Source organism: Anabrus simplex, chromosome 3, assembly GCF_040414725.1.
Source record: "Anabrus simplex isolate iqAnaSimp1 chromosome 3, ASM4041472v1, whole genome shotgun sequence".
NCBI lineage: Eukaryota > Metazoa > Arthropoda > Insecta > Orthoptera > Tettigoniidae > Anabrus > Anabrus simplex.
The window spans coordinates 261,547,662-261,560,646 of NC_090267.1; the positions used below are offsets into that span (position 1 = coordinate 261,547,662).

Below are 12,985 nucleotides of genomic sequence, written 5' to 3' on the forward strand. Positions count from 1 at the left end.
TGTTATGGAGGTAAGAGAAGCAGAGGTAGACCAAGACGACGATGGTTAGGCTCAGTTTCTAACGATTTAAAGATAAGAGGTATAGAACTAAATGAGGCCACAACACTAGTTGCAAATCAAGGATTGTGGCAACGTCTAGTAAATTCACAGAGGTCGCTATAAGACATATCTGTGTCGGTGTGACATAAAACCAATAGAAAAATCACAGAAGCTTGCAGACTGAACGCCGTAAGGTATAACAGTCTATAATGATAATGTATGTATGTAATGTTTATTTAATGTAAGAACACGTAATTAATACAGTAGAAGTCCGATAGTCCGGCACGTTCTGGACCGGCCCAGTGCTGGATTACCGAAAATGCCAGACTCTCAGGCGGTAACTCTTACTACGGTATAGGTTAAGGTGCGCAGCGAAAACAGCTGTAAAACGGCGTTTTGTAGTAAAACCTTTTTGTTTCCTTATGTTGTAAATTTTTGATGAGCCAATATTAAATTCATTCAACAAAATATTTCTGTTCTCACCTTTCTCGAGGCGTTTGATGATTTACAGTTTCAGGTTGATGGTCAGAGTTACGTGCTTACGTTTCTCTCCTGATATGAAAGTTGAAGATGGTTTCGGTTTCGAGAACATTGTCACTGCTTAAATACCAAGAAAACTTCCACAGGGCACTTTGATATGTATGTTCACTACACTACTGCACTAACGTAATACGGATCGTAGATCGCAAAAAAAGTACTGTAGCGAAAAGTGCTCGCAATCAAAGCAATGAACTGAACCTGTGTGTGGTGACAGTCAACAATGCCGACTGTGTCTAACAATAGCAAACGCATAGAGGACACTTCCGTGTGGTTTCGAACCGCACTGTGCGCCGGGCGTTCCGGACTGTTGGTAGCTGGACTAATAGAATTCTACTGTCGTATATAATTTATTATTACCTCTATATATGATGTATAAATCCAATGCAATGTTGTGCAATTCACGGTAATAGTCCATGACAACGTATCTTCGGAACTAGAGAGTTACAGAAAATTCCATTTATTGTAAATCGGTTATTAGAGACTCTCGAAATTATGAGAAAACATGTTGTGTCATATTCTTCTAGAAGCCTGGCCAGGCAATGTATATAAAGAGCCAGTCCTGAGAGTTGAGTAGAGTTGTTTTAACGAGACCTGTGTGGAAGTCGTGTTAGCCGAGTGTTTGAAGTCAAGTATGTAAACTTTGTTGGGTTGGTAGTTGGTTGACATGCAAGTGTTGCAGTCTTCTTCTTATTCTTCGTAGTAGTGTATTGTTCATGATGGCAGTTTATTAGTTTGTGTGTGTATAATGTGTAAATAATTTGTATATTGAAGAGTGTATGCAATTGACAGCATTTCATGTGTGCGTCTTTGTGGCTACAACACTACAACAACCCTAATATTTAAGCACTGACAAATCTGTTTAAGAAATATAACTACATAATTGCAGTATCAACAAACAACAACACAAAATACAGATTTTTGAAAACCAAAACACAGTAAATATTGACACGCTCCCACTGTAAAGCATCCTATATAGGAAAATCGAAGTTTTAATATCAGGTACCAGGAGCATATCAACGCTGAAAGTCACAGAAGATTCTCAGCCATGAGGATCCATATGAGCATGACAGGCCACAGTTTTACCAATATCAAACAAAACCTTACAATCATAAGTAGATTGAACAAAGGTAAATTAGTGGACAATCTTGAAAACATCTGTATTTATTTAGACCGGTTCGTTAAGAAGGATGAGAACCTGAATGATGCCTTCGAACATAAGAATCCTCTTTACGAGCATTAGCCAAAGATATTAGGAAGGAAACACAACATTCCGAAGACCAGTAAAAACAAATTTGGATCCCCTGGTTCTCAGTCAAAAACCCCCTCTTCTCAGTAAACAGCAAGCCACATGAAGGTTGAGGACACGCCCTCTTCCTCTACCTCGCTCCACTAATGAACATGTTCCAACTTACACACATCAATACAACACCAGACGGAGAGCTGAAGCAGCAGCTGGGAGACTACTCTTGAGAAATGTGATGCACGAGTGACACTTCCAACATTAGGGTAAGTCTACAAAGATCTAAATGGATTAAAAGTTTTATATCATGGCCTAAATTATACACTTTCGTTCCTATTCTCCTTTTTCTGGTTACAGATAAAGTTGCAAACCACCAACCACGTAATAAGCACAGTCAAATGGAAGACATCCATACTCTTTTCTCCAATGAAGCGTCAAATTTTACAGCAAATATCACCAGTTTTCTTCATGTGTGCATTACTCAGAATCTTTTAAAGAAGACAAAAGACAGGAATAAATTATTTTTTTCTCAGCAGATCTGAGATTGCACGTTAACACGAGGACTACATTTTAAAAAATACCTGTATATGTTATCACAATTGTTTTAGGCAATAAGTTTTTAATGTAAGACTAGATATAGTTAATATCGTTTACCTATCCCCCCCATCCTGCCTCTTACCCTCTTCAAGGCTTAACAAAGTCAAAGTTTTTATGGTGTTGTGAATGTTTAAGACTAATATGAGAAGGATATGTTTTTCTTATCCTTTAATTATATGACCTAAACACGTAGCTGATGATTTTTAGTTACTAAATGAAACATGTACTACTGAAATGTAAATTTGCCTAAGGCCAAAAAATATACTGTACCGATTAGGTGGATTCATTGGTTTACTTCACTTTATTGTATAATACATCGGTACGGACCATGAGGTTGATAGTTTGCAGATGGAATCAAAATTCAGAAATATCAAACAATTGTCAATATTTCTCATGTAAATTACTGAACTGTCATTGTTAAGTGGGTAAAGAAACTCACCACTGAAGGCCAGCATGTAGTTCCAGTAGAAAGATGTTTTGTGGAACTGGTCAATTTGCACAAGGTACTGACCATCAATATCCTTCCTTAGGGTCTTCTTTCCACCAGATTTATCAGCAATGAGTGATTCAAGCATCGTGCGCACCATATATAACTGTGTAGATGACGGACCTGAAAGTCATACAAATATAAGAATTTTCGCCCAGGGCTATAATGTGCTGCAGAAGGAAAATAATAAAGGAGCGTGGCCTCTGGAGAGGCCTGGTGCTGGTCTTCAGGTTGACACTGTATAGGTGACCTGCACGTCTGTGAGAATGTGGGAAGTAGGGAAGGGAAGTACCAGTTAAGACAGGTCGAAACCTACCTTGAAATTTTTTTGACACAATCATTATACTCTCAGAAGACAACGTGCACAGGACAGGTCGAAACCTACCTTGGAATTTTTTTGACACAATCATTATACTCTCAGAAGACAACGTGCAGAAAATCAGCTTCTAGATTTAACTGCAAGCCTCTGAAATCATGTGGCGAATCTCTCATATAGATCAATGGGATGTGGCGCGACTACTGTACATGTTGGCTGGAGTAGACAGCCTTGGTGGTCGACATACACAAAGCCAGTGATAAGCAGAGCCGCACGCGCCAGTCAGCTGTGGGGTGTTTCACTGTATCTAGCAATAATGTAACGGTGTTATGGTGTTGTTTTAAAGAAAGCAAGGCAGATAAAATTAATTCCTTGGAGGATGACATTTTAAATTTGTAAAGAGTTATTTCTGCAAAAAGGCGTTTTCGTTTTCAGGAATATAACTGTGGAGGAGTGCAATACATTGAGGTTTCTCTACAGTGGAGACAGTGAAAACGACACAAGTGAAGCTCCGGGTCCCAGTTCGAAACTAGAATATAACTCCCCGGAATCTAGTGATCAAGTCCACTACCATGCAAATCGCCCAGTTCTAGTTAAGTTCCTAGTCATGTAAAACGTGTGCCAGAAAACATCAGTGTGGAGTAAAAGATTAGGGGTGTAAAATTATGGCTTAAAAAGGTGGTAAAAAGCGATTATCACTTTCACATGTCTACAAATATTTTGGTTTAGTGAAGTTGGAGCTATATCTTTACTTGTGGAAGAAGCAGTTGGAAATATGGGTAAGTCAGCAAGTCCGACTGAACATAAAAGAATTATGTATAAAAAACTCAATTCCTATTTTCAGGAGGCAAGAAGGGGAAGGCTTTACGACTGTGGGCTTTGGAAATTGCACGTGAACTATCTTTCAAAACAAGTAATTTTTATGCCTTTCATGCTTGGATCAGCTGTTTCAAGAAATAACACAGAATTGGGAGTAGGAAAATTAAAAAATGTGTATCCCCTTCGCATATTCAGGATGAAAAACAAAAGAAGAAGCCTGCAGAAGAATTTCTGGAGCTGACTCAAGAACGATTCTCCATTACACCTGGACCTATATTTACAACACTGATCAAAGCAGGTTTGAGCGCAAAATGTGACTGAAAAGGACTCTATTTTATAGGTGAGAAATGCACACACACGATAGCCCAATCGGTTAGTTCACTCATACATTCATACAACATGATACCAACAATCAGTATGTATGGCTCTTTGTTCCCTGACGCAAGTGTGATATACTGATATAACTTGAAAACAATATTCTCTCACCCATGGGTAAATAATAAAAGTATCGGGCTCGAATTATAATAATAATTATTTTATGATTATTCATTTATTTATTTATTTATTTATTTATTTATTTATTTATTTATTCGTATAGGCCACTAATGGACCACGTAAAGTGTCTACTTGATGTGAGATTTCCTAAGGTGCCACACTCCTTTCATCTTCTCACTGTGTGCTTTCTTCCTTTCTTCAGACCAAGTTGTTCCAGTCTTCAATTTCTTGACCTCCGGACCCCGTCTGTCGTGTATGTCCGAGCCTGTGATGCCAGCATCCTTCAAGTCTTCTCTAACTTCGGCGATCCACTTCATGTTCTTTATGCTTTCGGTGTATTCCAAGATCTGTTTAGTCAGTCGGCTGTCCGGCATTCTCTTGATGTGATCATATCATTTCATTACATAAAATAAATTTCATCGTAAAGTCCGTATTGTCGTACGTATACTTTAAGGTTAAGTCAATATTCCACCTTTACAATACCATAAGTTTATTGTTTATTTATTTAAACAACATTATTAAATAATACGGGACATGTTTAGTCTAACTTGTAGACATCATCAGCCGTAAAATATTCAAGAAAAAGCTTTAAAAAGGACAAGGACAGAACAAACACAATAAAATAAATTGGTTGTCGAACACGTCAATCAAAATAGCGAGGATGTTCCATATTGTTCCAAGTACAAACATTCAAATCCTGTTGACGAAAAAACTTAACTTCACACACATGAGAACGATATAGTAAAGCTTGTTGTTAAAATTCTTCTTGAGTGTGCCGTTGATATGCAGCAATCAGGTGCGTCAGCAAAAGCTGATAATGAAGTGTATAATGTTATTTGTAGCAGAAAAAAGATGATCAACGAGCATGTGTAGGGAGTCCAGAGAGATGATGTAAAAAACGTCATATTGGTGCAAAGTTGACATTTCTTATTAAAACTAGGTGGAATATCAGATCATATGACGTACATAACGTAAAAATACAGTGAAATTAAGTACGCTGGTTTATAAAAGAAGATTGTGGCACATCTGATTACTTGCGTTTTCGCTTCTCAAAGAGTAATTAGTGGTTTTTTTTTCTGACTGATGATGAATTATGGAGGACGTGTGCGATGGGAGCCGGTGTGAGGTGAAATTAAGGGAAGGTTGGAATCAATAGACGGGGAGCGATCATATGGAAGTTTGTTTGAATGTTTGTCGAAATAGGAACTGTTGAGTCATGCCTCAAAAATTATGTTCATAGTTTCTGAAAACTCATTTAAATTACTGTTAAGTAATGCCTCAAAAATTATGTTCATAGTTTCTGAAAACTCATTTAAATTATGATTGGGGTTGCGTTTTTGATCTATGTTAATATAAATGTTTTCTAAAACATTGAGTAAACTGTCTTTACTATGAAAAGAAAGAATTTTTAGGTCCTGTTCTATGGAAGTGAAGAAATGATTCGAATCTGTCATATGAGTGCTCATGGCGGAGTATCTTTTATGCTTGGCGGCGTTGACATGTTCTTTATATCTGATAAAAAAGCCTCTTCCGGTTTGCCCAATGTAGCTCGCGGAGCATTGAGTGCAATTTAACTTATACACACCTGATTTATTGTATTTGTTCATAGTGTTATTGATTTTATGGTGGTTGTAAAAGAGATTAATGTTATTGTTAATTGTTTTAAAGGCAATGTTGACCTCATGCTTCTTAAAAACGTTGGTGATTTCGTAAATATGACGTTTTTTTACATCTTCTCTCTGGACTCCCTACACATGCTCGTTGATCGTCTTTTTTCTGCTACAAATAACATTATACACTTCATTATCAGCTTTTGCCGACGCACCTGATTGCTGCATATCAACAGCATACTCAAGAAGAATTTTAACAACAAGCTTTACTATATCGTTCTCATGTGCGTGAATTTAAGTTTTTTCGTCAACAGGATTTGAATGTTTGTACTTGGAACAATATGGAACATCCTCGCTATTTTGATTGACGTATTCGACAACCGATTTATTTTATTGTGTTTGTTCTGTCCTTGTCCTTTTTAAAGCTTTTTCTTGAATATCTTACGGCTGATGATGTCTACAAGTTAGACGAAACATGTCCCGTATTATTTAATAATGTTGTTTAAATAAATAAGCAATAAACTTATGGTATTGTAAAGGTGGAATATTGACAACATTAAAGCATATCATTTCAGTCGACGTTTCAACATGTCGTGTACTATGTTGGATATCTGCTCAGTCTCCTGTCTATTCTGCAACTGGCATCCTTCTTGTGGCCTTTTGGGTCCTAGAATTTTTCTGACAATTCTTCTCTCTACTTTCTTGATGTTTTCTAGTTTGCCTTTTCGATTCAAGACCAATGTTTCAAATGCACACAGGGTTTCAGGTTTGATGACCGCGTTATAATGTCTCACTTTGGTGTTACGTGATAGACATTATTTATTGTAGATGTTCCCAGTCTTCCAGAATGCTCTGGTCTTCTCTGCTCGTAAGCTAATTTCTCCATCCCATTGGCCTGTATCATCTCTCCGAGGTTCTTGATTGTGCGAACCTTCTTGATATTCCCGTATTTTGTAGTAATTTCCTCCGCTGCGTCCTTCAGGTTCGACAGATATTGTGTTTTCTCGAAGGAAATCTGTAGTCCCACTTTTCCAGCCATCTCTTTCAGAATTTTTATTTGTTTTGTTGCTGTTTCTATGGTATCTGAAAGTATTGCTAAATCATCGACAAATGCTAGACAACTGATATCTATTCCCTTGTTCTTTCTTCCTAAACTGATGGGTTTATAATCGTTATTATTATTATTATTATTATTATTATTATTATTATTATGACTTATAATGTATGGATGCAGTGTTTACATCCATTTAGTATTAGTACTGTTATTATTATTTACGTAGTCGGATGTTTGTGAGGTTATGTCATGAAACTTGTGCTGTATATAGATATTTATATGAGTTCAGTTAATGTAAGAACCTGTAATTAATAGAATATAATTTATTATTACCTGTATATATGATGTGTAATCCGCTACAGTATTGTGGCAGCAGATTCACGGCCTCTGGTGGAAAGACTGTTCAACAAATCATATCACTAATTCAATCTTTTGACTATCTGCTTGAGATGCAACTGTGTATTGAAATTTTCAGGAACTCAACAACTCCTCTTGGCTGCATGTTTTTTTTTTTTTTTTTTTAGTAACAGTTCCTCAACTGGTCTCATGAGGCTGACTGAATGCTGATCCAGTTGACAGTTCACGATTAACATCCTTGGACAAGCCTTAAATTGACCTGAAGCCTATGGGTAACTCTTGTTTTCTTCTTTGCAGAATGTGTTAGTTGAATATTATATTCTGATTATTTACCTTATTAACAATTTAGGTGTAACTAACTGGGATAGTTTTAATCTGTTATGAAATATTATTGAAAAAGTGTAAAATGAACAAAGCATTCTATAATTTAACAGTCAATACAAAATCATCAGAACAATCAGCACATACAGATGAAAAGTTCTGAATCAATATATCAAGTTTCATAGTTTACAGAATTTTAAAATACAAAGTTCAGTATTTAGAATTTAGCCTTTCATAGCATTTAAAACCTCTAATTTAGCATTTCGTAGCACAATGGCATTGTACATTTTTTGAAACATTGCTAAAAATGACAAACCCATGATGACTTAAAAAAGTGTCATATCATGGTAGGTACTCCTTTCTCTTATAAAAAGAACTCTAGCTAGCTGACTTTGTAAGTATGTATATTCAAGTAGAGTGGTTATTTATCAGCTATTTATCTCAAATTGAGAAGCTGTGCAAGTCTCTAGGCATTGTCAACAATGGCTCTAAGAACAGATAGAGGCTCCTTAAGAAAACATTTCTCATAACTATGAACAGCAATAACTTACCAACATTTCTTCGAGGCACCTTTATTCCAAAGCCATTATCTGGATCCTTCTTGCCCTTGAGAGCAGGATCTTGTTGGGGCTCAAATCCTCTCTGCCAGTCTGCACATGTCTCACGTACAGACACAATGATGCTACGAAACCATAAAGGGCATTAAAACAGGAAAAACTGGAGCACTTTTCAAACAGTAGTAAGCAGGAGATTACAATATGGGAAATAAATCAAACACATACAGATAATTAGACCAAAAAGGGGAATTTTTTCCAATGTTTCCAATGTACCGAGGGTACACCACCTCCGGCCAGTTAAACTATGCGCCGTCCATAAGGCCATCTAGATAATCTGCCTTGAACTGATATTATGCAAGATACTTGGATTTTCAACCGCTGGATGTCTCTATTATCGGTTTAATTGCTCCCCCTAGTGGGTCAAACTCTAATTAATTTATTAAGAAATGTGAAAGGGGCTGTCAGGATCAGATTTTCAGTATGCGCTAGGTAAGTGGAAAATGCTACGAGAGGAATAGGCACTTGTGTTTATGTTTCGTAGATCTAGAGACCACAGGGAAGACCAAGAAAATGTTGGATACAGACTGTTAGATCAGATGTGGAGGAGAGAGGACACAAATGGGAGGATGTACTGGAACAGAAGATGTATGAAGACAGAAGGAGATGGCGAGCGCTTGTACACCACACCCAGGGAACTGGAGTAGGGAAATGATGATGATGATGATGATGATGATGATGATGATGATGACGACGACGACAATGAGATCTAGAGAAAGCATATGACAGGGTACCAAGGGAAAAGATGTTCGCCGTACTGGGGAACTATGGAATTAAAGGTAGATTATTAAAATTAATCAAAGGCATTTATGTTGACAACTGAGCTTCAGTGAGAATTGATGGTAGAATGAGTTCTTGGTTCAGAGTACTTACAGGGGTTAGACAAGGCTGCAATCTTTCACCTTTGCTGTTCATAGTTTACATGGATCATCTGCTGAAAGGTATAAAATGGCAGGGAGGGATTTGGTTAGGTTGAAATGTAGTAAGCAATCTGGCCTATGCTGACAACTTGGTCTGAATGGCAGATTGTGCCGAAAGCCTGCAGTCTAATATCTTCGAACTTGAAAATAGGTGCAATGAGTATGGTATGAAAATTAGCCTTTTGAAGACTAAATTGATGTCAGTAGGTAAGAAATTCAACAGAACAATGTCAGATTCAAGGTTGGTAATTTCAAGTATTTAGGTTATGTGTTCTCCGGATGGTAATATAGTGAGACTGAATCAAGGAATAGTAAAGCTAATGCACTGAGCTCTCAGCTGCGATCAACAGTATTCTGTAAGAAGGAAGTCAGCTCCCAGATGAAACTATCTTTACATCGGTCTGTTTTCAGACCAACTTTGCTTTACGGGAGCGAAAGCTGGGTGGACTCACGATATCTTATTCATAACTTAGAAATAACAGACATGAAAGTAGCGAGAATGATTGCTGGTACAAATAGGTGGGAACAATAGCAGAAGGGTACTTGGAATAAGGAGATAAAGGCTAATTTAGGAATAAACTCGAAGGATGAAGCTGTACGCATAAACAGGCTATGGTAGTGGGGTCATGTGAGGCGAATGGAGGAGGATAGGTTACCTAGGAGAATAATGGACTCTGTTATGGATGGTAAGAAAAGTCGAGGGAGACCAAGTCGACGAAGCTTAGACTTAGTTTCTAACGATTTAAAGATAAGAAGTATAGAACTAAATGAGGCTACAGCACTAGTTGAAAATAAAGGATTGTGGTGATGTTAGTAAATTCACAGAGGCATGCAGACAGAATGGTGAAAGGCATAACAGTCTTTAATGATATATATGTATGTATGTATGTATGTATGTATGTATGTATGTATGTATGTATGTATGTACAGTATATATGTGTATTTTCACAGTTCACTAACCTTAGTTTTTGAAGATTGTTTTGTTCTTGTGTCAAGGTTGTCAACACTTCTGCCCCCCTCCAACTCCTGTATCTATCAACCAACCAGAAATGTTGTGAATATTTTCTCTAGCCACATAAAATTGGGGGTGTGTATAGGGATCCAGGCTATCTGTAAAGAGTTCTGGAAACTTCCCCTCAAAATACTATAAAATCTGGGCACTTTAGGGCTGTATGCCCATCTTCATCGCTCCAGTTTAGTGACTGTGGCATGTTCTTCGGGGGCAGGGGTCTTGGTCGGCATTTGCAAGGTCCACAAACTCAAGGTAATGGCAGAATTTTCTTAATATGCGATAGCTCTGGCAGATAGCTTGATGGGGAAGGTTTCAAACCTCTTTTCTTTTATGTAAATTTCTAAACCTGCTGGTTTAAATGCAGTATTTTTGGCTGGTCTGAGGACTCTGTTCTATTCCCTTCTGGGAAATACGTAATGTAAGGGAACAAAGAGTGGTTACCTTCTCTGTTGATTCCTATTCAACTTGGGATAGGGTGACTAATATTCCTAATCATCGAAAACTCTTAACACTCTTTTGGAATTTAATATTTTTTCATTTAGTCACCCCGGCATGGAATAGGCTTAGCCTCCATATCACTGGGCCATAAGCCCCTTAGAGTTTTTAAAAACTTCTAGAAGGAATGCAAGTTTGCCTTCTACCATTTTGTTCATGGGCAATCATGTTGTAACATTTTCTTTTTACATTAAGGCCATTTAGTATGGGCACTTATTACCCCTGTTTATGTTTCTGGAAAAGAAAGTGAAAAACTGTTAAGCAGAAGATAAGCCCAAAACAGGGTTAAGTGACTGTAAATACCTTATTTGAAGATTGTCAGGTATAACCTTGTGCGTTGTAAGAAATTTATACCTCCGAGAGGCTGGACAGTATTAATTTTGGAGCTCAGGCTCCTAGGTTATGTAAGTTAGTGGAGCAAACATGCTCTTATAAGATAGTGTACCTGTTCAGAACTATTCCTTGTATGTTATCATGTTGATAATTCTCTCAAGTTATGGTACCTGATATTCGGACTTATAGTCCACTTTTGTTGTGGGAACTGACAAGCTCATTTAGATTTTCTCGATTGTTATTTGTTCCAAATTTTTGATCTATTAAAAAAAAAAACCAAACGGAAGGAAATATACAAAATTTCAAAACTTAGTGCATTAACTTACGCTCTGGTCAATTCCTTATCTGCCCATTTACCCCAGCCCCTTCTTACACCTCTGTGATCCACGATATTCCCGTAACTTTATTTATTAGCAATGATTTTGGTCGGCACCACAACTACACAATAATTTCCACAAAAATATCATATGAGGGAAGACTAACAGTTTTCTTTTGTCTGTGATTAGGGGGGCTAATTCAAAGAGCAGCTTCAGAACAGGAATCAGGTAAAGTATTGTAATTTAACAAACAAGGAAAAGGAAAAGAAGGTATCACACAGTTCAGAAGTGAATGTCTAACTGAATGGACAAATATCTTAATACTGCAAAGAGATTTGTGGAGGAGGAAAATAGAAAGTTCACAGAAGGACAAGGAAATTCATCTGATTATCAGTTGGAAGCTTGACATAAGAAATGACTGAAGTCCCTCAAGGCACATGAGTAAGTTTTATAGGATTTTGATAGTGAAGCAGTTGTTAAATTATTTTGGTGGATACAAGTAAAAAAAATAAAGACTAGAAGCTCAGCATTAGGTGACCCACTATATAACACAGTTGAATAGGTGCCCACCTATTTTGTTTAAGGTAGTAGGATGAAATCCAGGACGATATGGTCGACCTTCACGACTGAGAGAGCAATGTCAGTAGATTTAATGGGACATTACAAATAACATGCAAAAGAGCATGTAATTCCAGCCCTCTGCTGACTATTAAGACCAATAAAAGTTAAGGCGCTGACATGAAATGAAATGATTCCCAAAGGAATCAACATCTATATCATTTGATGGCCAAGCAGGCATCAATTTTTGGTAAGAGACAAAGTCTGTTTCATAGTGCATTGGCACTGCCGGTGGCTTCAAGTAGCCTACGCAATGACCTCCACGGTATGCACTAGCCATGCATCTTGGTAGGTGTGCTAGGTACCAACTGATGAGCCCAACCTAGCACACGGGGGGGGGGGGGGGCGAAACGCTGGCAACCAGGAATGAGTTAGCTAGAAAATTTATAATGTCCAATAACGGACCATTTATATTGGTATTATGAAATGAAATGAAATGGCGTACGGCTTTTAGTACCAGAGTGTCCGAGGACAAGTTCGGCTCACCAGGTGCAGGTCTTTTGATTTGACCCCCTTAGGCAACTTGCGTGTCATGAAGAAGATGAAATGATGATGAAGATGACACACACACCCAGGTTCCGTGCCAGAAAAATTAACCAATGATGCTGGGAATCAAACCTGGGACCCCTGTGATCAAAGGCCAATACAGCCATGGAGCCGGACACTGACATGAAGAAAGACAGTAAGTCACACGTGAAAGTTCACAGGGGAAGTAATAAAATGTTTTACAATGTAGAAAAGAATCATTTAGTAACAAAAGCTTTTCCACAATCACGATAAAAGCAAACTGTGTTGTATAAA

The 12,985-nt window shown here is 37.6% G+C and overlaps 1 protein-coding gene across 1 annotated transcript in view; it reads right to left on the reverse strand.

Annotated features, from left to right (window-relative positions):
* The window catches only part of Cyfip (Cytoplasmic FMR1-interacting protein Sra-1), a 314,228-nt gene that overhangs the window by 169,559 nt on the left and 131,684 nt on the right, over nucleotides 1–12,985 (reverse strand). The window contains exons 9-10 of the mRNA XM_067142996.2: nucleotides 8,427–8,557; nucleotides 2,856–3,026 (exon numbers count right to left, since the gene is read on the reverse strand). Coding sequence (XP_066999097.1) covers nucleotides 2,856–3,026; nucleotides 8,427–8,557 — 302 coding nt within the window. The remainder of the gene's footprint in view (nucleotides 1–2,855; nucleotides 3,027–8,426; nucleotides 8,558–12,985) is intronic.